This window comes from Acipenser ruthenus, chromosome 1 (assembly GCF_902713425.1).
Source record: "Acipenser ruthenus chromosome 1, fAciRut3.2 maternal haplotype, whole genome shotgun sequence".
Lineage (NCBI taxonomy): Eukaryota > Metazoa > Chordata > Actinopteri > Acipenseriformes > Acipenseridae > Acipenser > Acipenser ruthenus.
This window is the reverse complement of record NC_081189.1, coordinates 13,267,056-13,293,691: the sequence shown is the minus strand read 5'-3', so window position 1 is coordinate 13,293,691 and position 26,636 is coordinate 13,267,056. Positions and strand designations below refer to the sequence as shown.

General features: G+C 37.9%; 1 protein-coding gene across 3 annotated transcripts in view; it reads left to right on the top strand.

The window, feature by feature from the left end:
* The window catches only part of LOC117403996 (extracellular matrix organizing protein FRAS1-like), a 111,677-nt gene that overhangs the window by 21,404 nt on the left and 63,637 nt on the right, over nucleotides 1–26,636 (top strand). For all 3 annotated transcript variants that reach the window (XM_059004022.1, XM_034925212.2, XM_059004074.1), the window contains exons 3-9: nucleotides 21,058–21,165; nucleotides 21,384–21,476; nucleotides 22,236–22,395; nucleotides 24,167–24,300; nucleotides 25,080–25,163; nucleotides 25,890–25,991; nucleotides 26,202–26,393. In XM_059004022.1, coding sequence (XP_058860005.1) covers nucleotides 21,058–21,165; nucleotides 21,384–21,476; nucleotides 22,236–22,395; nucleotides 24,167–24,300; nucleotides 25,080–25,163; nucleotides 25,890–25,991; nucleotides 26,202–26,393 — 873 coding nt within the window. The remainder of the gene's footprint in view (nucleotides 1–21,057; nucleotides 21,166–21,383; nucleotides 21,477–22,235; nucleotides 22,396–24,166; nucleotides 24,301–25,079; nucleotides 25,164–25,889; nucleotides 25,992–26,201; nucleotides 26,394–26,636) is intronic.

The window sequence follows — 26,636 nt, the reverse complement described above, 5'->3', positions numbered from 1 at the left end:
TTGCCAGCATTATTATTTAGCTGTGCCAAACCGTGAAAACAAATTAAAGAAACTGTTTGGACCGTGAACACTGTTTGTTGTCATCGTTTGAGCACTGCATCACCTCTACACCTGCACACTGCAAGCCACTTTGCCATAATTACCCTAATACAAGAATTTAAAATGACTGATAATGACTACGATTATGTTTGCAATCATGTACGCTGTATTCCAGGTGTTCCCTTACATCCTGACAGGCAATTCATTTTCAAAATCATCTAATTGTTAGGGTTTTGGTTTTTCAAAAAGTACACATGTAATTTAAATAATAGGCTGTGTGGTCCAGTGGTTAAAGAAACGGGCTTGTAACCAGGAGGTCCCTGGTTCAAATCCCACCTCAGCCACTGATTCATTATGTGACCCAGAGCAAGTCACTTAACCTTCTTGTGCTCCGTCTTTCAGGTGAGATGTAATTGTAAGTGACTCTGCAGCTGATGCATAGTTCACACACCCTAGTTTCTGTAAGTCGCCTTGGATAAAGGCGTCTGGTAAATAAACTAATAATAATAATAATAATTGCTAAGCACTTTCTTGAGCATTCGGTCGTCACGTTTAAAAAAAATTATAATTCATGGTAATCAAGCAGCCTATTGTGTTTTAAAGATTCAATTCAGTTTTTACTTTGCCGAAATCACCTCAGAACAAAGACTGTGAAAGAGGCTCATAGTCTTACTGAACTCATTGTCTGGTAAATTGCTCTATATATGACTGATTCGTGTTTAGAGCTCTGTAAAGGGCAGATTAAATCTCTTATAAAAACGAATGGCTCCTTTTCAAAGTATAATGTGTTGCTTCTAGCATGCAATCTTTTTTTGAAGGTTATCTTGAAAGATAAGTTTGGAACATTGTCAGCATGCCTGCCCGCTCTATTGCTGCTGCATCTATTTGATATCTCAGGTGTGATTATAAAAATGGCCCCTGTGGAATGACATAGCAACCAGTGGGAAAGTCCAATCCAAAAGACAAATGGCCAAAAAAAAGTAATATGATGTGAGTAATTCCCTCTTGAGTATGTAATAGATAACAGTTTGAAGTAATTTTAAAATATGCATGTCTGTGAAGTATGGGAGGACGCATACATTGGGCAGTTCAGTTGGTGGATACAGCTACAGGGACTGCAGGAAGGCCTGAGAATTCATTTGCACAGGGCAGTGGCATAAAAGGTTGTCTTAAGTATTTTCTTTCTCTACAATTAGCTTTATATTTTGAAATTATAGTCTATTTTTAAATAACTGCTGTTTTATCTGACTTTGTTGAGGAGAGTGACTGCATACAGAAATCCTCTAATTTGTCACCATGTTGACATTGTGTAACAGTTAGTATAAACCAAGCTGCTGAACCCAATACCATTTCAAGAGAGCACAGACATTCTCGGTTTATATAAGTTTTTCTTAAACAAACAGAAATATTAAAAAAAAAAACTGGAACATTGGAAGGCAATGTGGAATGACATCTAAAAAGGACATTTCAAAACCCGAATTTGATCTTTCAAGTGGTAGCATGGTAATTTTTTGACCTGGTACATTGGGCACTATTTTCCACTGCGCTATAATGATAAGGCATGTAAACAGTAGCCTTAAGCTGTCCACAAAAAAAGGTAACAATCTATAATATGTCCAGATAAAACAAAGATGATTGTGATGATTGTACACGTGACTGTTTATGTGTCTTAGCTTGTCAGAATGATGCATATCTGTTTAGCCTGGGGATAGCAGATTGCTACAGGAAAGCCTGTTGCGGATCACACTGTCGTTGCAATCCCTGTCTCTTTCATTATTTATAACACATGGTGTTGAGTGCTTGTGGCTGAGCCACTGGAAGAAGAACTTCCTAACTATCCTCACCCTGGGCAGTTTTCCTTGGCCGAATAGTTTATCAATTTATCTTTTTTATGTTTAGGGGCATAAAAGGGGTCAAATACTTTTTTTTTTTACTAAAACTGGTGCTTTTACTTCTACATAAACTTGGATATTTGTCATAGAAATGCTGTCTGACTGCACATTTTTCATCAAGGATGTCATAGTATCCATTAATGTGCTTTCATGAACACAGCAATATTTAGAGATTGCACCTTGACTATAATCTCAGTAGCAATCACACTAACAATTTGTCACAGGGGCATGAAGGTACAGAGTATTGTTATGGAGTAATAATAACTGTTGTCAATCAGGTTCCTTATGTGGAACATGCATGAGTGTTGACTGCTTCATTATGTTGCCTGTCATTGTCTACATACTGGACAAAGCAAACCATTAAGAGAATTCAGGGTCAGTTTATGGAGAGAATATTTGAGGGTCTTCATTAAATCGATTTAGTCTTTACGGAGGCTAAAGCACAGTGTCGCATTCTTCCCATTCATGTCACTGAATCTCACATTATGAAGCACAAGCAATGGGTATGTGGCTGTAGATTCCAATGGGAAATCCACTTGTGTGTCGTTCACAGGATTTTCAATTTGAACTAGCAGACAAGTTTTAGTGACCCAAACTTCCCCTAGAAATCCTACACAAAAAGGACTAGGAACAAGGGTTTACAGTGAACTGTATTCTCTCTCTATATTTTTTTTTCACATGGTCTTACAAATGAATTATTAGCTCACTTAAATGTAGTATTCCTGAACAACACATTATCTGTTATATTTGGGGTCCTGTCTTTGAACTGAGATCACCTGAAGGGTTAAGTGTACAAATAACTTACAGAAATTCCAAGACAAAAAAGGACATGAAGCAACAGGTATCTGCCAAATACTTGTGATTTTTGGTGCTTGTTTATGGAAGAACAAATTAAGTACTCTATTAAGAAAGTGTCTTTCTTGGGGCAAAACACCTCTCATATACTCACTATAGCCTTGGTTTTGTTTTGCATGGTCAATTAGTAGTACAGTAGTTAGCTGCCTTATCCAGATCCAAACATCTCATTAACAAACGAGTCCGGGGGGGACAGCAATATCATTTTCGTTCCACAAACTGCTCTATTATATTTCTCAGTCTAGGAGCTTAAGGAGGGTTTTTGTAAACTGTCTTATTTATGCCTAGAGATGTCTAGAATAGTGTCTTATATTATAGGGATATCTTACAATTTACTGTAAGACTATCATCAAAAGGGTATAAAAATACAATCATGAAATGCAATTTCATTTGTACTGAAATAAGTATCTCTAATATCAATATTAAGGGAAATGTAATATATAATGGTTATTAACGGTTATAAAGGCTAATTGTTAATAGTATATTGATGTATATTGTTTTATCTTTGAACAGTGTATTATAGTAAAACAATAATGTGTTCATTCACAGCCAGTAAGTCTCCTAGTTTATTGGTTTTCACAGTATCTTTAGAATGTTACTCTGTGCAAGACAGTTGGCACGATTCATTGGTCTGAAAGATGAATGAACAACCTTGTGTCAGTTTACATAAACTACATATCTTCAACAATAAGAAGTTTAAAATGAGTTATTACCAGAATTACACTACAATGTGTCCTCTGAAGGCTATGAAAGAGGCCTTTGTGTTAGAGCGCTTGCTGATATACAAAGAAAGTAACAAATACAAAATGTTCTATTCTTGCTTTCATTTGTGTCCTCCTGATCTGGCTTGTCTTCTGAGAGGTTCAAACCGACAACATATTCTTTGAGCTGGATTAAATGACAGGTGATTTTAAAAACTGTCCACCTAATGCATGATGTCATCCACATTACAGTATATGAAGGCAAAGTTGACAGAACAGATACACCATGTGTTTGTGTCTCCGTCATTTTGATGTGAAATGATCAATGCAGAGGTTCTTCCTCATCTAATAGGTGGTGGCTGTGGTGCATCAGAGTAAAGGGACTTATTTCCAAAGGTTGGACACCTTAACACCAATAGTATCTCTACTAAAATAAGTTGCATTATATAGCATAACCTGATGTTTGGTGGAAATGTCTATTTTCACACAAGGATCATCTGATTTTCAGACATACCTTGCTGTAATTGTCACGATACACTCCAGGTTCAACAAAGAATAGGGTATTAAAGGAATCTGAAGATTTTATGATATGATGGGAGCCGTGGGCTTCATACTGATCTACGACAGCAGGTCTCCTGTGGGCAACATAAACATCAGAAAGCAAATTACGGGAAAGAAAGGTACAAAGGTTTAGTATTTTGTTCTGAGGGACAGAGTTCTCGAACACACAGAGTTTGCTTTCATGTATACTGACGCCACCTGCATATATTACTTGCAGTAGACTGAAGAAAAATATGAGATATAAGCAAAATATGCTTTTGAACAGTTGTTTCAAGAGGAATTTACTTATAAACCTTCGTAAGACTGGTAATGGGTTTAAAAAAAAAAAAATCTTTTAGAGCACGTTACTTGCAGACAGCTTAACACCTGACAAAGAAAAATGACGTGTTTAACATTATCCAATATGTGTGCACTTATCCACAAGTGACAGACACCTTGACTGTGTTTTAGTTCTGTATTTGTGTTCTACTTTGTGATGTAAAAAGTAATGTCTGTCTGTTATCTATGACCTTGACTGCTGCTGTGAACTCTTGCCAGCATGTTCCAGTTTTCTGTTTCTTATGGTGAAGACTAGACCACTAGAATTCTGCCACCTGCAGCCTTGGACTGGAACCCAGGGCCACTTAGACAGAAACCACGTGTCTACCACTGCCTACTGTGGCCCAAAAATATAAAAATTTAACATGTGTGATACTGTTGCTGTTTAGATTGTGGATGATTTTATTATTGTAACCGAATACTGTTACTACACTATTGTCCAACAAGGGCAGTTTTGGGACAATGCTAATTGCAACATATTTATAATACTATTAGGTGTACAGCTGTACATGCCATGTAAACACAGTGCTAATCTTTGATTCATTAGTGCATCCACAAAGTACTGTGGGGTATATATTTCAATATGAGTAAGGGATTGAATTCATAAACTTTAATATGCGTGGGCTGTGCTGTACTTACAGCAGACAGACTACTTGACTTCTGAATAATAATGTGTAATCTTCCATCTGTTCCATTAAAGACTGGCACAATGACATTGTACAGTGTATGTATGAGGTCTGTGCTCCTTAAGCTTTAGGAATGACGGATATATCACTGTCTTTAAATACTGTCGCCAAGGTTATAACCCGTAATTACCTTAAACATGCTGACATGCTTGGTTAAAATCCAGAAAGGACGTTTTATATTTCCATACACTTGTGTGAAGGAATTTGTTCTGCAGGCTCTTTTCAAACAGCAGTTGGTTGCCAGCAGACAGATAGGCAGGCATTCCTAAACACTGATGTTTCTGCATTGAATGTACCATAACATCTGAATGAATTTATTACCATCAGATAGTTAATTGAGCAGTGTGTAGCATATATAATATAGTGCCTATTTCACATGGATAAAAAGCAAGCATACTGTATATATGTTGTAAATACTCTGCGTGTATATGCATGTAAACGTATATTTAAAGATGGCTTTTATTATTTAAAGTGTGGTCATGTAATCAATACCAGAATGTGAATGTCGGTCGTGAGTCTCAAAAATGTAGACATGGCAAGAGTTGTAGGTAACCAGCATACTGTGCTTGTTGTATTTGCATTGGACTTTGTATAATATTAGGTAGAAGTAGCTTAACCATTACAGAGAGGGGCTAATACAGCCTGAGGATTTATAAATTCCATAAAATATGCATTGATCTGTGGATTAGTGTTTTATAGCTACTGTAGACACAAGCTTTCTTACTTCCTCGCCTGCAAGATGTTAAGTAGTGCAGAGTTAAATTAGACATTTAATAACCATGTTAATGTTCATCAGGAGAATTAAAGATAATGTACGCTACACAATATCGGTATACTAAAAAGATATACAGTACCAGAAAATGTAACCGACTTCTTAATAAATAAAACACATTCTGCTACAAAGAAAAGTGTTTTTTTTTCCTTTGCTTTGTAAGATACTGTAATTTGGTATGGTACAGAATTTAATTTTACTCCAGAGATCTCTCTCTTGTAACACCGTGTTACAATATATGATACATTTTTCTTTTGTTTCAGACAAAGAAACAACTTAAAGTAGTATTTTCATCTTTTTTTTTTTTACAATCAAATTTGTCCCAACAGTTTTTCAAAGTATACATTAAGGACATACTGTACAGTCTTGTATACAAATATGACTTTAAAATCGAATTCATTTTATTCTGTAGTATATTTCACATGCATGCATTTTAAAGTTTTATTGCTTACAATCAATAATGAAAATGTTTGGCTATTCCTTACAAGTACCTGTGACATAAACCACTGTGAATGAAGGTTGAATAAAACATTTACCCTGAAGAGAACAATAACAAGCATGTTTCATGTAGCTCCGTGTTTCAGTTGCCTGTGTTTCTCATGGGAGAAATCAAAGCCAAGAATGTTTTATAGTGACACTGACACGTGGATCATTCTTGGGGATTTGTTCAGTCAGGTGGGCTGCCTCTGATTGATTGGATTTTAACCAGCAGAGTATTTTGTTTGTTAAAGTCATTGCGCCATTAATCCAATGTGGGAACTTGCAGGGATTCTCAGCTTTCTTATGTTGAAATATTAGAGAGGTATGGTAAAGCATAATAAAACCACGGTAAACTATGGTAAATGAATAGGAAAACAGCAGAATTACTGTGGTGAACTTATAAGGGAAGTGTGATTACAGTGTCCACCATGCTGAAGAGAAGGGCTTTCTTTCTTTCTTTCTTTCTTTCTTTCTTTCTTTCTTTCTTTCTTTCTTTCTTCTCTAAAAGTGGGGGCAGCAGCAAAAGTGCGTGCCATATACAGAAGGGAAACAGTTTTTACCCCCAAGCCAAGACTCATGGACTTCTTCAACAGGATTTGATGATCGAATGTGTGAAAGGCCACAGAAAGGTCAACGAACATGGCACTGTTAATCCGTCCCAGGGACGGATTTACTGTAGATGCTAAATCTTTAAATTCCACAGGCTAATTTGATACATGGTGGTATTAACCATTTTGGCTACTTTTGAAAACCTTTACCAAGGTTAGACTCTTTTAACTCTTTACCACTTTTGTCTGTAAAAGTAGTGTCAATGGTACATGAGTGGAATTATGACCAATGTAAACCAATATATTAACTTAGACTCAAACTACTGTAGGGTGGAATTGAAAACTGAATGATTGAATATGTGTCTATGGGTTGCTAAACTGTATTTTTGTTTATGCACACTATTCTACTGTACAGGCCTATTCAAGTGAAATCTTTTACCAGCTGGTTTAGTTGCTTTCATTCTGCCATAATGTATTGAAATACCTGCAATTTTCCACACTGCTTAAGATCTGCTAATCACTGAGAGTTGGGAAACTAAAATGCATGGTTTGTTTTGCTGCTTGGTAAATATCATCTGCTGTTCTTATATACTAAATGTGGTAATTGATACCTTACTTGAACCTTTAGAAAGAAATGGCTTAAAGTTCCTTTCATCCTAGTGGATGTCACTGTTAAGTGGAGACATCTATGTCCTAACCTTTCCAGATGTGCTGTGTGTCTTGAAAACCAATCTTTTATTTCTGATAAACTCAAACAGATGTATCTGATTTAAAAGTGAATTGTACTTCAGCACTACTTCCTGCTGGCTTTCCTTCTGAAAGAAGGCAAACAGTGATTTGTCAGCCTTGGTAAATATTAGTTTTCATTAATGTGTGCACAGGCTGCTCAGTTAGTGTGTGTGTTAATGAACACAGCAGTGTACACTTACTGTACCTTTTATTACTGAACTTGAGAGCACGTGTTTATTCAACTGTCTCACAAATGCTGAATCCACAAACCCAAGTAATTAAGACAAACAGAGACTCGAAGGAGGATGGGGACCACAATGCATTGCTGTACTGTGCAAAGGCTGCACCCTACACCATATTCACACACCACACCTGCAGTCCCATTCTCAGGATGAGAAGACACTTTAACCTGTGGAATCTAACTACATCGCATACAAGAAAAGGTTAGAAAATCAGGGATGTCAAACTCCAGTCCTCGAGGGCCGCAGGGTATTCTGGTTTTCATTCCAACTTGAGCTCTCAATTAACGTAACTGATCTAATTATTTGATCAATTGGACATATTTAATATTTTTCAAGGACTTTTACAGTTACACAATGCACTTGATTGAAGGTACAGTACCTATAAAACATTCTGAGGCCTGGAGAGAAGTATTAAATGGGTCCAATTAATCAAATAATTAGACCAATTAAGCTATTGAGCTCGGGTGGGTGGAAGCCAGAAGACACTGCAGCCCTCCAGGAACTGAGTTTGACACCCCAGGGGTAGATTTAGCCCAGGCCAAGGTCTTCCAAAACCTTTGAAAATATGTTTTACTGAAGATCTCATCCTTGGGCATGAGTCAATTAGCTACACCATTCCTTTAGGAGAGCTGCCCCTGGTAACAGACTAGAGGTTATCTTGATGCCCTTGAGTAGACATGTCATTAATAATTTACACTGTCCACTTTGGACCACTAAAATCCTTGTGAGGAGTGAAACACACTCTTTTATGATTACCACACTGTCATGATCCTCTTTAGTTCTGGAGATGGATTGTTCACTTCTGTTTTTCCTATATGTGCAGTAATTAGTTGCTAAGGTCAGCACAATCAATATTTGAGAAAAACTAAAAGATACACACTTCCAGACACCACCAATGTGTTATAATGCTGCAGATACTGTAATTTGTATTTTTTTTTTTTAACGTCATGAATCACCAGAATGAATTGTGACTGGAGCTCTGCATTGGGTGGGGGTGTTTTTAATCACAAATGATGACCAGTGCTGCAAAAAGAAGGAGTTGTGTGATTCAAGTCAGATACAGTCAGCAGATAGCTGAAAATATTAAACATGCCGAGTCCTGATCTAGCCTGAGGGTTGTCATAAAAGTATGGTGGAGAGAAGCCAGTAAGAAGTTGCAGTGATGGAGCCTTGAGATTACTGAAAATATGTCTTAGTGTCTGTAAGATTTAGCTTAGTTACTGTCTGGTAATGTCAGATGTATGTATATGCTTGTTCTGAATGTAGATGTTTCTGTAAGTATCTGATCAGTGGCAGTTATCAGGTAACATCATTTTGGAATTGTATACATTTTTTGGAAGGATTTGTTTGCTTCGAATTTTATACCCCTCTCGGGGGCAAAACAGACCACCCACATGCATTTCACTTGTGACCAGAGCAGAGGTTAAAGGCAAGTGCATGGCTCCCCTTAGCAAACTGTCATGGAGCCAGTAGAAAAACAATTACACAGCCACTGTCAAATATAAACCTGACAGCTTGTTATGTATGCCTGAAATGATGCTAAAAGAAGACTAGAATTCAGATGAAGAAAGTTTAAATCATTGTAAACACATTCATTGACAATTTCAAGATAAATTATCTGAGACAGGATTTGAGGTGAAAAGGTATTTTTTAAACTAATGCTGTACGCACTACAGTACATGTGACCGGGTGTAAATATCTGGCTACTCGTATCACGTTTGCTGTTGCATATCAGGCCGGTCAGCTGGTAGGGATAACCTCATTCATTAGCAGAATAAACTCTGCACAGTTCAGACCTTTGCTAATCAATGTAAGGAATGCAATATGTGTTCATAGTCTTATCGAGGAGCAGTTTTTTCCAGTCTGGTTATTTGCCAAGTTGTATGGATGGTCTGCAGCATATTCATTCAATAGTTACTTTCAGTATTCAGTTGCAATGCAGTTAAAATAGACTTTGCATTCTGTGATTGGCGCCAGCAACAGCTGTTTATTTGGTGCCTTGAAAAGCCCGAACACAAAAATAAACCACCCTGCCTGAGCTGGATGCACTAAGAGGAATATTTCTGGGATTTCTAAATCTGGAAGGGTCCTGGATTAATTATAGTGTGACATCTGCTTTGAGCATAAAGAATATCTAAAATGTATACCTTGGAGGGGAGACTGAAGATCAAAAGCATCAATTAAATCAAATAATCCTGACACGTTATTATCTCAACAGGATAAGCAATTATGAAATGAAAGATCAGCAAATTAAAAATAAACCACATAAAACTAGCTGACAATGTCTGGCATTGATTGGGAATATAAAACTTTTTAAACGTTTGCGATTCAGTAGCTATTCTTATGGCAGTGTCATCATTTCTATTGAATCAAGGCCCCAGGCCACTAGACAGCTACAGCTGCAGCAGGGAGTGAGTTTACTGTAGGGTCTCTTAATCAAATGAGCTGTGCCAGTTAGTTCTTGTCTTGTAATCTCTATTTAATTTGTGACCATCCAGTAATGCTGCAAAAGTTAAGATGGTATGGCAACATGAATTAACCAAAGGAACAAGAAGACAGGTACTCCAGCTTAAATAAATCCTGTTGCAGAACAGTTGGACACATTACTAGGGGTGTGCTGAAACTTGTATTATCCGAGTAATTACTTCTAAGAAATGTGAAGTTCTTAGGTATTAATTAAATGTAATAAAACATGTTAATTGCCCAATACAACACACTGTGGTTCCTCAGTTTCCCTTGTTTACACAGTTATTGAGTATCAGTCAATAACAATCTGACAGCGTAATGAAACAGACTAAAACTCATTTTTTCCACAGCGGTAGCTCGAGTTAGGTTTAACCATGGTCCAGTTTGTGTGACGAATCAGTTGCATGTGCTAGCTTTGCAATATATTTTCAATGTTGGTTGATGGCCTCGGTACGGTAGTACGGCAGTAAAAATGTCATCTCCCCGAGTGAGAAGAAAATTGGCTCAATCTGAGAAAGACATTATCCAAAACTTTTTTTTTTATTTCTGCAGTTAAGACTCAACAAAGGAAATACATGCTAGATGGATATGAGATTGGTGTACCTCTCAACCAATTATTAAATCATGCAGCGTATCTTCAACGCAAATACATTCTCAGTCCTCTCAGCATGTTTGTATGGAGACACTTAGTCGCTGAGACAGGGGGACCATTTCTCTGAAAAGATATCCCATCTTGCTGTTTCTGCTGATGCCTGTTGCCTGGCGGGAGTGACAGGTTTATGGCTGCAAAGCTTGATTTGCTTTAAACCTGACAGTGAACCTGTAAACCTGTAATTGCATCCCTCAGCAGCCCTGGGGCTCAAACTCAAACAGCATGAGTGGAGCTGGAAACCCTTCTGCAAGAGGCAGCCTTCCATATTAAAACGATTACATGGTTTGATACTTGTAAAAAAAAAAAGATCTATTAATAAAAACCATGTTAACATTCTGCAATAAAAAGGTGTGATTAAAGACCACAATGCAAGAACTGGAAGTTATTTACAACTTACTCAGTTTGAAAAGGCAGGCTTTTCTAAAATGAAACTTGGGATTATTTCAGACCAAAAGAGAGTACTGTTCTTGAGTGTTTAGTACAGTGCTCTACCCATTAATCAATCTGATCAATCTAATTGTACACTCTAATAGGTTTATAATGCTTTGGTTGTCCAAGACAGTGCAAGCCACAAACTGACACTGCGTTCGCAGTTATTCTGTTGGGACCATGAATAGTCTTTACCAAAGAACTACAGAATCACTTCAAATCAAATTCTTTGTTTTTCTATTTTTTTCAGTCTCATAAGTCTGGTTCCAGATTCTGTCTGCCCCCCTTTAGCTCTCCTCTGCAGGCTTTCCAGTATGTGACAGCAGCCAGCTGAGTGGACACTGGTTTCCCCCGTCCACGAAACACATTTTTAATCAAGGGATAGTTCTCATAAGTGGACTGATGAAAGTAGTCAGGATGCCAGCCTGTTGGGCGGTCTAGCTGTGGCAACAGAGATGTACCTGACTAAGACTGGTACAAGATGGCTGAAAGTCAAATGGGGCCTTTCGGCTGTTACACATGTAAACTACAACATTCACTGCATTGAGCAAGCTGATCAAAGAATGAGGGGCACTGCATTCGATGGCTGGAAGTAAGAACCTCACTTCCAGGATATATAAAATGAATTATCTGTGCAAGGGAACTGAATGCCACTGATTGGGGCTTGATAGATTAGAAGAAACAGGTAAAAAAAAAGATGAATCATTCAGTGCATAGATATGCTGAGGGGGAAATTGTTCTTTAATCATTAGGGTTTTTGACGGATAGACTGTAATGAGGGACTGATAAACCTGGCTTTGCACAGAATGAGGTGACAATGTGTTAATGTGCAGAGCCTGACAGCGATACCTTATGGAAGAAAGGCAAAGAGCGTTGTGCTGGAAGTGCTGTCCAACTGTGGATGCAATGGATTTTATGACAAGGCAAAGGCATATGATAATAATCAAATGTATTTAACCACCACTGCTGGTTTTTGGTGCCTGGGGGTGGGACACGAGTTGCCCATTTTGCTCCACTCACACCACTTTCTTACTGAATACCTTGGAAGTCTCTTTACTTTGCTTGGCTGTCTGATTTAACTCCACCCACAGACTGACAGCTACTGTATGCAGACCAATCCAAACCCTGATTCACTTTTTTTCAAACTGCCCTTGGTAGGCATATTTGTGTTGCATCGAGGGGTTTTAAAATGTCAGACTGCATTTATTTTAACACCAAATACAGTAAATGCATCATATTATGTTATTAAAAATCCACATCCATTTTACTTAATGTTTATAAACCATTGTATCAGAGATGCCCTTCCCAATTCCCATTGTTCTTTAATGGTAATATACTGTAGCACAGGCAATCACCATTGCAGAAATCCATTGTTGGGGGTAAAATGAATGTCAAAATCAACACATTTACTGATACAAAATATGCTACATGGATTATCTAATTAAATGTCCAGTGTGCAAGATGCACTGGGGTTTTTGTACCAAGTACAGACAAGGTAAGAATTGTTTTAATTGGACAATTTAAGTTTGTTAGGATGAAACAATTAATAACCTAGTAAAACACTGATGTGTTGACAGAAATATTTACAGTTCATACTGTGTGTGATACAACCTTTTCTCTAACACAGTGGTGTTCACGCAGACCTAAGCATACTGTTAAATGATAGCTCCATATGTTTCCCATTTCTAGCATTGGGAAACCTGCTGAGTAAACCGTTAAACACGGCAATGGTCTGCTGCCATTTGGTTTGATTCCTCAATCATGATAGGAACTTTTCTTTTCCACCTGCCTCAGTAATCACTGTGCACCAGCGTTTCCTGTGCCAGGCTCGTGCAGGATCCTGAAGGTCTCAAAGGAACGTAGACCTGTAATCTGTACCTCTTCTTTGACACAGGGCTATAGGGCCTCTTTGAAAAGTGTTGCAGGTCCAGTTGGTTTGCTAACATAAGTGTCAGTGGTTCCAGATGGGTTCGTTATTTGTCACGAGAGGTGAGGGAGGGGAAGTGCCGGTCCTACCTCAGAGAAGAAGTGCAATTTTGTGTTGCATTGACAGGTTCAAAGGGTGAATGGTACTTAATGAAAGGACAATAAGAGTAATTTGTTAACAGTAGACTAAGGTTAGTCTATTGAAACAAAATGCAAACAGAAAAGGGATATTTGGTGCAGTTTTCTGTCTCTTGGTGGATTTCACACTTCAGGGACCAGTGAATTCCAAAAATCAAAGTGCATTTTTAGTTTTCATGTCAGCCCCTTTGGATTCCCTACCCCTGGGATACTTGGGAAGCTGAGATGTGGTTCAATTCAATATTGAAAATGTAGTTTTTACTTGGTAAGTATGTGCAATGCAGCACTTTGGGATTGATTCATTAACAGTGATATAAAAGATGAAGTTGTTGCTTCTCCAAAATGCCTCGTATCCAAGGTATTCTACTTCCCTCTGTTTACATTACACCCAGCAGAGTATGGGCCAGACAGTTAAACGTTACCACAAAAATGTTTAAAACTAAATCACTCTGAGGGCTTACCAAACTCTAAATATTTAGATACATTGCTTGCTCTTGCACAGGGCAAAAACCTAGAAAGTTCTGGTATTTACTTGTGTTTCTGTTAGTTGCAGCAAGTCTTGTCCTGGGCAGCAGTGTTGACTGCCTGAATTATTTACAGTTCTTGATGCGGTGTGCCTCTACATTATCCTTGTATGGTTGAGCTGGGAACACTAATGCAGGAATATCAGATACAAATTCTTGTAGGTAGTTTCATATGTAGGCAGGTATGATTAATGAGAATTCAGTTCAGTGGAGGTCTAGGTGGTTATACTGGGACAAGTTGTTCAGACAGCTTTGGTGTCATGCTGAAGATCAGGTCAAAGTAAAAGCAGTGGGGATCTAGAAACAGAGTTACAGGAAAACCTAGTGGACTGCATTTATATGTTATAAATGCAGTAGGCACAAATTCATGTTCTGCCAAAACAGTTTTGGTTGTCAAGGAAAAGACATACGTGTATGTGATGTGTCTTCAATTCACATGTATTTATTGATTTATGTTTTCCATCCTGTTGAACCAACAAAGTTCATCAGTTGTGTCCACAAACCCTGTGTGTGGTGTAAACTTTAGGGTCAGTGCTCTTTACATAAGGAGGTGTCTGTTTTCATTAAGGGTGGGGTGAGAGGATGTTTTGCTGTTTGCTTCATATTGCAGCACAACACAAACTGAAGTACACAGGGGCACAAGAGGTGGTCTATTTCGAGAAGAAGCAGCCATGAAACAGAATTCATTTTAGAATCCAATATTTTGTGTTCACTCATAATATAATGTTTATTTTTATATCAGTACTGTATTACTAGCTACATCAGTTTCATAAATCTTAACCTGTTTTTTTTTTTCTTGCCATGAACAGCTGCTGACTGTATGGTGAGTATCAGCTAGGCTTACAGTAGTTTACACAGATAAAAGGTAGAAACAAAGTATTGCCTTAGGGGACCTTTTTTCCCTTTCTATCATAAAATAGATAGCTTACAAAATACATTCAGAAAGCTGCACCAGTTCTTAAATGTTTAATACATGAATGCAATACTACAAGTGTGTACAGTATCTGTGAAAAAACAAAGTGTGTGGTAAACTATAGACGGAACAATAATTTTGAGCATTATTTTTCTCAGAGTATTTAAATTGTGACTGTTTTTGTGGGAACTTTTTTTTTTTTGCTCCTAATTGTTTTCTTTTAAAAGCCCAGCCTACAACCCCACAAAAGACCAAATACCAGCACTTAAATGTTTTGTAACCTTGAACAAAAGGATTTATGTACCCAGTTCTCATTGTAGAGAGTATATTGCTGTTGTGTGTTTTTATTTAAATAATGAGAGCAACTTCCTTGCATACATTTAGAGAAACAGTTTGGTTTTAGCGTTTCCACGCTTACTCACGTTTGTGATTACTGTACAGTTGTATGAGTGACAAGCTGCTGCTTTTAGCACTTATTTTTCAAGTGAATAGTTTGGCCTCCCTTCACTTGGCACAAAGCAGATGGAAAAATGACATGTTAAACCTGTCCTTTGTGATGAAGTGCAGCGCTGCAGTGGAAAAAAGGCTAACATTCAATATAGTTAATTGTCTGCTCTAGTGTTTACATTGTAACCTTAGAAGATGTTTGAGAACATCAATGGGAAATCCCACATTGTGTGAAATTTCAAACAACAGGGGCATGATCTCATTGCCGGTCTCACTTAAAGCACTGGTTTGCTTTTAGTTATCCAAGGAATCTGCTTCCTTTAGATTGGAAAACAGGTCTATCGGAAGAGATAACACGGTGGTGTGTTCAACAATATTTACCACCAAGGTGGCATTTCTGTGATGAGGCCAGATAAAAATGCCCACTAGGGGAGTGCATCAGTAATTTCTCCCCCCCTGAAACAGTGAGTTTGGTAACGATCTGCAGTGTGCTGCCTCTACCCTACAGACCTGCTTAGTGGCCATTGCTGCGCCACTGCATTGCCTTTGAAGATCATTTGGTACGTTTCACTTGAGCAAATGAATCCCTTTAAAAATAATAACTGAAAGAGTGACCCCAACCCCCTCCCGCTATCATGTATTTAAATGGCTTCAACCTCACTATTGTTCATCATTAATGTTCTTCTTTAGAACAGCTTTTTAATCTTCCAACATTCTCAGGTCTTGTTGTCATTTCATTTCTTCTGGTTGAGTGCGGGGCATTGTTGACTAATTGGAGTGGAAAGCTGCAATGAAAGATGTATTATTCAGCTGCCAAGCTCCCACACTTGGCCAAGTGTCGCTGTTGCTACTGTGATTGTACCAGAAGTGTAATTGCTTCCCGTTCATGGTATGGAATTTACAAAGCGCTCCACCAGACTGGCCCTCAAGATATTCGATACCTGCTTCCCTGCAGCAGGCTTTTGGCAGGAAACGTGTTTGAACAGTATTACATTCTTAAGGCCTTGTGTTTCAGCTCTGTTATAGTTGGAATGCCTTGTTTACACATTTATACAGTGTTTTTATCACCCCCGAATCAGGGCTTAATTAGTGGTCAATACTTCTTGATCAGTTGTCTCATCTGTAAATCAAAATGATAATTTATGTTATAATATGCCTAGATGCCTTGCTGTTTCACGTCTGTGACATTTCCCTGCCTGACTTACACAACAATATTTAAAACCGCATACAGTAGTACTTGCACAATTTATCATCAAAATGACCTGCCCATGAAACTAATTAGCAAATGATGTGATTTAACGTAAAAAGAATAGGTTTTGGAATAGCGCTGTATGGTAAAACCCTCTGGATAATTAATGTACAGTTATCGGTTAAGTTTGGTATGAATCGATTCTAGGTAATGAATGAATGAGGGGTAGTTCATGACTTATCGCTGAATATGAAAACGGTGTTGTTGGATTACTGTATTCAACACTGCGTAGTAAAGGAAGTAAAGTTATAATAAGTAAAGAATAATAAATGAACTTCAATAAAGATGAAGAGCTGTTGGTTACTGTACCCACAGAGGCAGTCAGTCATCACAGCTGCAGTATGTTAATCATCTGTCATTTATCCCTATTTATGGACCCTTTGATATGCTAAGTCTAAAGGCATACTGAGTATATCATTTTAGAGTTATCAAGCATGTGAAACAGTTCTCTATTTTTAACACAGCCATTGAAATACTTCTGCGTTCTGATTGAGCTGATCTACTGTAAGTGGAATGAGCTGCCTTTTTAAGTCACACATTTAATATAGATGAAACATATACTGCATGCAGTACCATTTTTAATGACAGGATTAAATAATGCTTTCACTCAACTCAATAGTATCCTCAGGAGACTGTGTGGTCCAGTGGTTAAAGAAAAGGGCTTGTAACCAGGAGGTCCCTGGTTCAAATCCCATCTCAGCCACTGACTCATTGTGTGACCCTAAGCAAGTCACTTAACCTCCTTGTGCTCTGTCTTTCGGGTGAGACGTAGTTGTAAGTGACTCTGCAGCTGATGCATAGTTCACACACCCTAGTCTCTGTAAGTCGCCTTGGATAAAGGCGTCTGCTAAATAAACAAATAATAATAATCAGCAGCTGATTTGTGCTGCTGTTTGTTTTGTCAAAGATCTACAGGAGTTGTATGGTAGCTGGTTATCTCTGGCAGATTAACCTTCATATTCATGTATCCACACAAGAAAAACATGCAGTGTAGAAATGTGATATTAGGAGTCATTTGGTAAGGACCTCTTTCCAACAATATGAAATGGTATGGGTCTGCTAAGCACATTGGTAGGAATGAGACACAGCTTGGCTAATTTCCCTCCTTTAACTGTACTGTAAACAGCTACTCTAGTACAGTGATGTTAGCAGAGACAGTCTCCAGAGTTCATTTTTATAACCTGCAGGGCATTGCAAAGGGATGAATTATGCAGACCCTCAAATCAAGCTATTTAATTATTATTATTATTATTTATTTCTTAGCAGACGCCCTTATCCAGGGCGACTTACAATTGTTACAAGATATCACATTATACAGATATCACATTATTTTTACATACAATTACCCATTTATACAGTTGGGTTTTTACTGGAGCAATCTAGGTAAAGTACCTTGCTCAAGGGTACAACAGCAGTGTCCCCCACTGGGGATTGAACCCACAACCCTCCGGTCAAGAGTCCAGAGCCCTAACCACTACTCCATACTGCTTAATACCCTGTACATGTAGGCCATTAAGTCACATAGAGCTATTGGCAGGGTTTGGAATTATTATTTTTGTCATCAGCTTACTGGAGTTATATTAAAGGCTTATCTGAAATATCTGAACACCTGTTACCGCCTTGCAGTTATTGACCCTGATTTTGAAGTACCGGTAATTCCATTTGGGATGTTCAGTAAATTCCTGCTCTTTTGTCAGTGTTGAATATCATTACTATCTCCAGTTGCTATGAAATGATGCAAGTTATGGAAAGTTTCATTGAGCCAGTGTGCTGAGGTTTCAGTCCCTACAGTACCTATGCAATGTTTTGACTTTGATCATTATTGCCATTGTTTTTAGGTGTTTTGCTCAAAAGAACTCATTTGCATGCATACAATACCTGTACGACAGCTAAGCTCTAAGCTTTCTTCAGTCTTTTAAGTAACCCTTTTTGCTATTCACTTTCTAGGTATGATGTCTGAAAGTACCGTATGTACGGCATCTGCCATGATATAAGACTTAAGGAAATACTGGTTTCCTTGTGCTTGTTGCAGTAACCACTAAATGCCTTCCATGTAAAAGATCTTTCAATAAATAATATTGTTTTGGAATGGGTATTAGCAGCTTACAATAGCTGCCCAAAGTCAGTTAGAACATTCCTGCCAAATTTTCTGTCATGATGGCCATAAATGAATTGAAATGGCATAGTTGGAGTTATGCAGACAGGTTGTCAGGTTACTGGTACCTTCAACATATTACAGCCTTCTCGGCATGGTGGGACCAGGCAGATGCACTCGACCATACATCTCTCACAGCCAGAACACTTTAAAACAGCAGGCAGAGTTTAAAATATAACCGTACTCTTAAATCATGCGGATCAAGCATATGTACTTACTCAAGCTGATTTAGTTTGTATTGTGTGTCAGCATGCATTCTGTATAGATACATATTGTAACTTGAGTATGACTGTATCATTCACCTACAGGTTCCTGCCAACACAATGCCAGAAAAAATGATTTATTACAACACAGGAATTATTTTCCCTATAATGATTTAAACATTTGCCAGATGCTTGATGCTCAGGCTTACAATTATTATTTATTTATTTATTTATTTTTCAGTGAGAACGCAAAACCACCTAATTGCTGACTCAGCACAATCTTCCTGAGTAAAAACTAAAAACTAAAAAAAAATGTCAGGCTGGAGGAAATTCTGAAACTTTTTTCACCTTTATGATCCCAAGTAACCAAGATAGATGTAAATAAAACATGTGTCAAACTACACATATTACTGAACAATTGTTTAGTGCAGGTAATAATACATTCTGCATTCTGATGTGAAGTGGATCTGACAAGAAATATAATTGGACATGAATTGTTTCTGCTGCACTGCAGTTTTTAATTGTACTGCACACAGAGACTAGGCTTGTATAAATCTGACTGTAAAAGTGAAGGCACAAGGGAGGAATTCTCATGCTAGTCCTGTTCCTCACTTTCAGTAAGTATGTGAAACATGCTACTCTATATCAGTCCTCATTAGTATATCATCTGAAAAGACGCATTGAGAATTACAGAGGGTGCCATGGTTATTATGCCAAAAATGTCCTCCTGGGTAGTGTACATTTCATGGGAGAGATATATTAAGAACTGATGGTAAACTGTGACTTCCTGTCACTTTTCATGCTCTGCACACTGCCAGTTCAGAAGACTTGGAATCTGGCTTTGAAACGTTCCGATCTTGAAATTTCAGCATATCTGCATGCCACCATATTACTAATCCAATGTGACAGAGGACCTGTATGTGAGCTGCTTACTTTCTGTGACAGATTTTATAAGCCCTGGCAGCTCCCACACAGCTCTTTTCAAAATATCCAATCGCTCCCACACAGCTCTTTTCAAAATATCCAATCTAGTGCGCTGGGGTTTGAGATCTGTCCTCTAAATCACTGCAGGAAGAAATAAATAAAAAGATAATAACAAGTGCTCTGGCTTTTCTGTTTCGTACCACATCATGGATCGTTATTGCTGTGTTACCTGTTTGACAATGTGGGCAATAATCCTTACACTATCAGTGCACTAGAGCGGACATTTTGAAAAGAGCTTTGATGCAGACTTTAAAGTTCTAAGTGTAAAAAGATGTCAGAATGTAAACAATGAAAAGAAAAATTACAGGTACGTTATCTAAACAGTTGTAGCAACACATGGGTTTTTTCAGGAACGTCGCTACTTACTCTTTAAGATAACTTTCAAACGAAGGTAATCTACTGAGGCATACTCATTTACATTTAGATAGTTGGCTTTTGTAAAGCCATACTAAGGAGCCAGAACAAGAACACTTGATATTTTACACAGTATATGTAAATTACTTAGAAAATGAACTCAGACAGTGCTGGAAAGACCCCATCACCAGGGTAACATGTCTGTAGTTTGGTAGTATTTTTGTCTTGATAGCAGATGCCACATATCATTTTGAGCCTGAAGTCCAAATAAATATAACCTGCATTGCATAGCACTTGGCAAACCATTTGCAGTTGACATGTAATGCTGGTTAGCTAAAGATACACTTTGGATTCAGAGGGTGTCTCCCAAGCTGCCATTGCATACAGTTTCATGATGGTTCATAAAGATATTTTTGTGCTATTTGGCTTTTAGACCTGATAAAGTCTGGGACCTCTGGGTGAGACACATGATATGTCCTGATGCTAAATTGGATTTATCAGTGTGATAATATTTCTTGATCTACTCACAGTACAGTTTGCTTGGTGTGCTCAGTAGTTTGTATCAATAGGTAAGTGTGATGACATTTAAAATCACAGATGAGTTTTACCACACGACTCATTAATCACCCATAGAATGGCCGTTAGCCCATTGGTGAGAACAATGGGTTTGTAAATAACGTAAATACACCATGGTTAAATATGTTGAGATGTACGTAACTTACATGGAGTATATTTGGCAGTTGGCTTGTGCTGGTTTCTGTAATGATAATAATCCACAATTCATTTATTTGTAGAATAATACAGTATGGAGTCCTGATTCTTGCCAAGACTGCAGCTGTTTTAGTGATATTGTGATCTGCAAGACAACTCACTGCCACAATCCCCAGTGCGACTTCCAAAAGGTAATTTCTTTCAGAAGATATAGAAAATTGGTTTTAATATTTAAATACATGGTTATGTGGATGTGGTTAAAACACCCCACAGCATCTTTCTATAGCATGTATATGTTTAAATGATGGTGTTTTATTCACTTTGTAAAAACGTAAACTACTGTAGGGTCTTATAGATTACTCTAATCAAAGTTTTGGTTCCTAAAATAATACAATTTTTTTTATCCTAGGGAGAACTGTTCAGAATACCACCAAATAAATGTTGCCCTGAGTGTGTCCCTCGAACCCAAGGCTTTTGTCAGCATGAGGGACAAATCTATGGGGTAAGTGTTATACTATTTGATCATTATGATTTCAGTAGAATTAATAGACCACAAAAAGTTAGCAAAGCATACACTTATAATGGTTGCCTAGTTTTTTTACTCATGCAAAGCACGTTTGTGGTGTTATGTGCCAGTGAGCCGTACATGCTGTTTAATATTCCTGTTGGCATTCCTTAGGACTCATTTAGCTCACATTGGAAGAACACGATTGCTGTTACGCACTACATTCACTTCAGGGAGTCGATGTAAACTTTAAAGAGAACCTACCCATATATGAAACAAAACATACATTAAAACCTGGTTTAAATGTTTAACTGTCTGACGCAAATGCTTCTGCATATGCAATGTAGTGTTCTACCTGTATATTATTCCTCATTTTTACAATTAAAAAGTCTCAAACTCAGAACTTTTTGACAGTAAATCTCACATATTAACATAGTTCCGCTAATACTGAGTATGAAAATGTACTGTATGAGTAAACACGGAATAATTGGGCTGCAGGTAACAATTTTTTGATGATGTTTAAAATGAAAGATGTTGATAATACGTGGAAAGTGAAATAAGGTAATAGAAAACTTAAACAACAAACGCAGACTTTTTAAACTCTCCCTGCGTAATGCTGTTATATTAACTCAGACTTTTTAAGCTCTCCCTGCGTAATGCTGTTATATTCCTTGCTGACTTTTCATCATAAGTGGCAGAGCCTTGAAGGCATAAAGAGGTTAATGGTTCTAAATGTTGTTGTTTCCCTTGTCACAGCATGAGAGTGAGTGGATGAGCTCTCAGTGCACTGTGTGTTCCTGCACTAATGGGAAAGTTGAATGTGGTCCCAGGCGCTGCCCTCCCCTTTCTTGTGGGAGAGAAGAAATGCAGTATACGCCATTTGGAAAGTGCTGTCCTGTATGTGTGAGGACTGGAGGTAAGTCTTGCTGTAAAAACATCAGGAGGAGCCAAGGTAACAACTTAAACAAAGTGACTGGATTGCATTATTAACTTTAAACCGTATTTTCAAACATGCTGTAAATCACTGGTTGGTTTATTTTTTCACAGCATAAGAAAATGAAATATTTGAAATATATGTGTTCCTGTTGCTTTCTAATTGTTAATTCTACAGTTTTTTTATTTTTTATTTTATTTACTTTTTTCATAGTGCCATGAACTTTTTGTTTAACATTCTCCTTTTTTAGACCAGCTATATTAAGCCCTGTCAGGGAGTAGAAGATGAACAGTCCTGAGAAACCATCTGGGTCAAGCCCTGTTCTCAAGGGGCCTGAGCTAGTCTACAAACACATGCTTTTTCATGGCATGTAACTCTTGTGGTGGTGTATGCTTATTGCTGATATGTGGTAATAATTTACAGAGCTGGTCATTTAAAATGAAGAACACCACCATAAGAACAGGGTTTGATTTTCTGGGAACATCCATGCTTTCAAGATCGTCTGTTGCATAACTGAATCAACACCATAAACACACATCACTCTCAAACACATAACTTAATAACAAGCAATATACATTACTGAGTCCCTTGTATGCACTGCAAGGAATCACATTATGATGGAGGTAGTGTGGTCCAGTGGTTAAAGTGCAGGGCTTGTCACCAGAAGGTCTCTGCTTCAAATCCCACCTCTGCCACTGTGTGACTCTGAGCAAGTCACTTAACCTCCTTGTGCGCCATCCTGCAGATGAGAGGTTAAATCAACATCCTATTGTAAGTGACTCTGCATAAAATGCACAGTTCACAGCCTACCTCTATAAAGCGCTTTGTGATGGTGGTCCACTATGAAAGGCACTAAATAAAGATATTATTATTATTATTATTATTATTATTATTATTATTATTATTATTATTATTATTATTATTATTATTATTAGTAGTAGTAGTAGTAGTAGTATTCATCCAGAACCTAACAACTCAATTTCAAATTCTGAGGTAAAAAAATAAAATGAAGTTAAGTAGAGAATGCCTTGGGCCTTCAGCTAATGCCTTCATCACTGTACAAATCCTTAGGAAAACCAAGACAACAATCTGTGTTTTGCACTCGTGTGTGTGCTGGAAGGTAGTAGAAGCAGCAAGTAGACAGCTTTACCTGTTAGAACAGCCTATCTTATTTTTCTATAAGGAAAGTGTGTTATTCTTTTGTAATTTGTGAATAGCGTGCTTTACCAGTTTGCAGTTGAAGGTACTTTTTATCTTTCTTCCTGTCTTCTTTTTTGAAAGGGTGTTGTTATCAAAATAAAATAATGATTTTTTACCCATTTCCTTCAACAACAGTGGACAATAACAGGGTTAAAAATGACTGTACCAGCATAGCTTCTTAGTAGTCTGTATCTCTGTACAGTCTTGAATCTTGAAATCTCTTACAAATGTATTAGGAGTGAGTTGATGTGGGAGATAGAGACTAGAAAGTGATTTATCTTGGGCGACAAATGTCCCAAGAAGTGTTTCTAAGCAGGAGCTATTGGCTGGCTATTGGAGGTAAATTATTTAGAAAGTATTGTTTTACACAATGTCATCTGTATTCAAACCAGGCTGCTTCACTCATGTGTAATGGATGAAAAGACAACTCACGGCCAGTTTTCTGTCTGTGGGAGCACGGTTAAGGTTCTCATTTTCATAAGATTAGTTTATTTGTAGATCAGTGGATGCCTTAGAGTATTGATGCTGTTAATGACCCTGTACTTCCCAACAGAGACATGCTCATTCGAAGGACAGGAGTATCAGGATGGGGAGGAGTACAAACCCACACCATGTTCAAAGTGTATCTGTAACAATGGAGCCTCTGAATGTTATGCTGCTGAGTGCCACCCTGTAGTGTGCAAGAAGGTCCGGACCCTATACTTTATTTCATTAGTGGCTTTGTATACTGCTATTAAATGTACTGTTTATACTGTACAGTTCCATGCTCATAATATTTAATATTCTGCCTGGTATCGTTTTATGTGTGTTGTTTTTCTTTGCTGTTTCTAATTGCTGTAATACTGTAGTAGTTATAAAACATGACAACTGAGGCATAAACTGTAGCGCAGATTGATACAGACCAAACAAGAAGTGATATCAAACAAGTGTGAAAGAAAATATTATGAACATGTACACGTTATCCCTTGGAAATGCAGAAACATTAGAAGGGCCCGTAAAATGTTTGAAAATGCAAATAAATCATTGTATAATACACAGAAGAAACCCCAGCAGAAAAATGAACAGCTTTACCAGCAATGGCAATGCAGGGGATTTGGAACAAATATTACACAGTATTCCAGAAACATTAAGCACACTGATACTGATATGGGTAAACATGTGTCACAGATACAGTCAGTACTTCGAACACTGAACCAAAAGTAGTTTACAGAAGGAGGATGTTACAGTATTTGAGCATCATGCACAGCGGTTATGGATGTCATTTTAGATCAACTGCCAGCCTGTGAAATAAGCTAAAAAAAATCAACCACAGAACAGAAGTTTGGAATCCCTTTTTTTACCCAGAGTACTTTACATTTTCCCAGTGTGTCCCTTAGAACAAAACCTTTGCATTGCGACTGAATATCATTTACAGTTTTTTTTTCTACTTTAACTCTTCAAGTTTGTTCTTATGTGTTTCCCTATAGGATGAGAATTTGATTATCTATCCTGGAAAGTGTTGCCCACAGTGTGTGACAAACTCCTGCCTGGTATCTAAGAAAGAGTACAAGGTAACCTTGAGTCAACAACAATTTCTAGTCAGGAGTGCAGCTGCTTTTCTCCCACTGCTGGCGCTCAGCCCGCTTTGATAAGAAATCCCAGCAGGCTTTGAAGGTGGATGAAAACTGGAATAAAGAGTTGTTAGAAGTGAAAATTAAAGATGGATCCCTTGGCTCGCTAACTTTCTTGGCATGCAGCCTGATACCTGATAAAGCGAGGCTTTTTCACAACAGCAATCTCTCAATCCCCTGAACAAAGAGAATCAGAGAGATAACCATTGGATCTTCTGTAGCATTCACAGTAGTGTGGGATTTGATTCCTTTGATACATTTATCTGAGCCTGTCGAATGTGTGATGCAGTTCAGTGTAATAAGAGGACATACAGTATAGGTATTTCTTGCTGTCAGACATCATAATTTAAGAACATAAACTGAGATGGAAATGAAACCCAACATAGTCAATGAAACATGCTTCTAGAAACGTGTTTCTTCAAAATTTGTCAACAATGATTTGGGGAAAACTGTCTGATAATCAATATTGCATTGAATGGTGTTGGCAGTTGTGTACAGATGGCATGTCTGCATATAATAGTTTACTGGGTGAATATCTAAAACACTAGAAACATTTTAAACTATTTTATTCTGCCTTAAGGGGCAAATGATGTGTCATGAAGGGACGAGACTTGATGGGCTGATCTGCCTCTGCTCGTTCACCATGTTTCTTATGTTCTCCTGCAGCATGGGGAACAGTGGAAGAAGAATGCTTGTACCACCTGTATCTGTGATGGGGGAGAGGCCCGTTGCCATACCCAGACCTGCCCAGCAAACACCTGTGAGAAGGTAGGTTCACATGATAAGTTGTTTACACTCATAGGTATGGAGACATGTATTTAGCTATCTGTTATACTACTTGCAACAGTGATTATGTATGTTGGGTCATTTAATCTGTGCTATAAAACTAAACACCCATGTGGTAATGTCATAGTCTATCTTCTAAGTTCCCTCATGTAGTAGTATTTATTGATTCCCCTGTTCCTCTGTATGTTATAGGGCCAGAACAAAGTGAAGAGAGCTGGCCAGTGCTGTGAAGAGTGTGTATCGTCCAAAGGGAACTGCCTGTACGAGGGCTCCATCCGTTACCATGGCGAGATGTGGAATGGCACCGGCTGTGAGTTCTGCATGTGTGAACGCGGCCAGGTCATGTGCCAGAAAGCAGAGTGCGCCAAAGTGGAGTGCATATGGGTAAGAGCAGTTGTGTGTCTGGTGAAACTGGTTTAGTACCGCATCAGAATAGATGTGTACATTTAATAGTCTATGACTCTCAGATATGGTCTGAAGTCTGTATTTTCTGCACTTTTTAGGCTGAAAATCTTATAGTTTGTATTTTTACTACCGAACAGAGCTTAATATTGAAATACAAATTGGTTTAGGCAGCTTGATGAGGATACAGCGGTCTTAATTGAACCCTAGCAGTTCTATATTAGC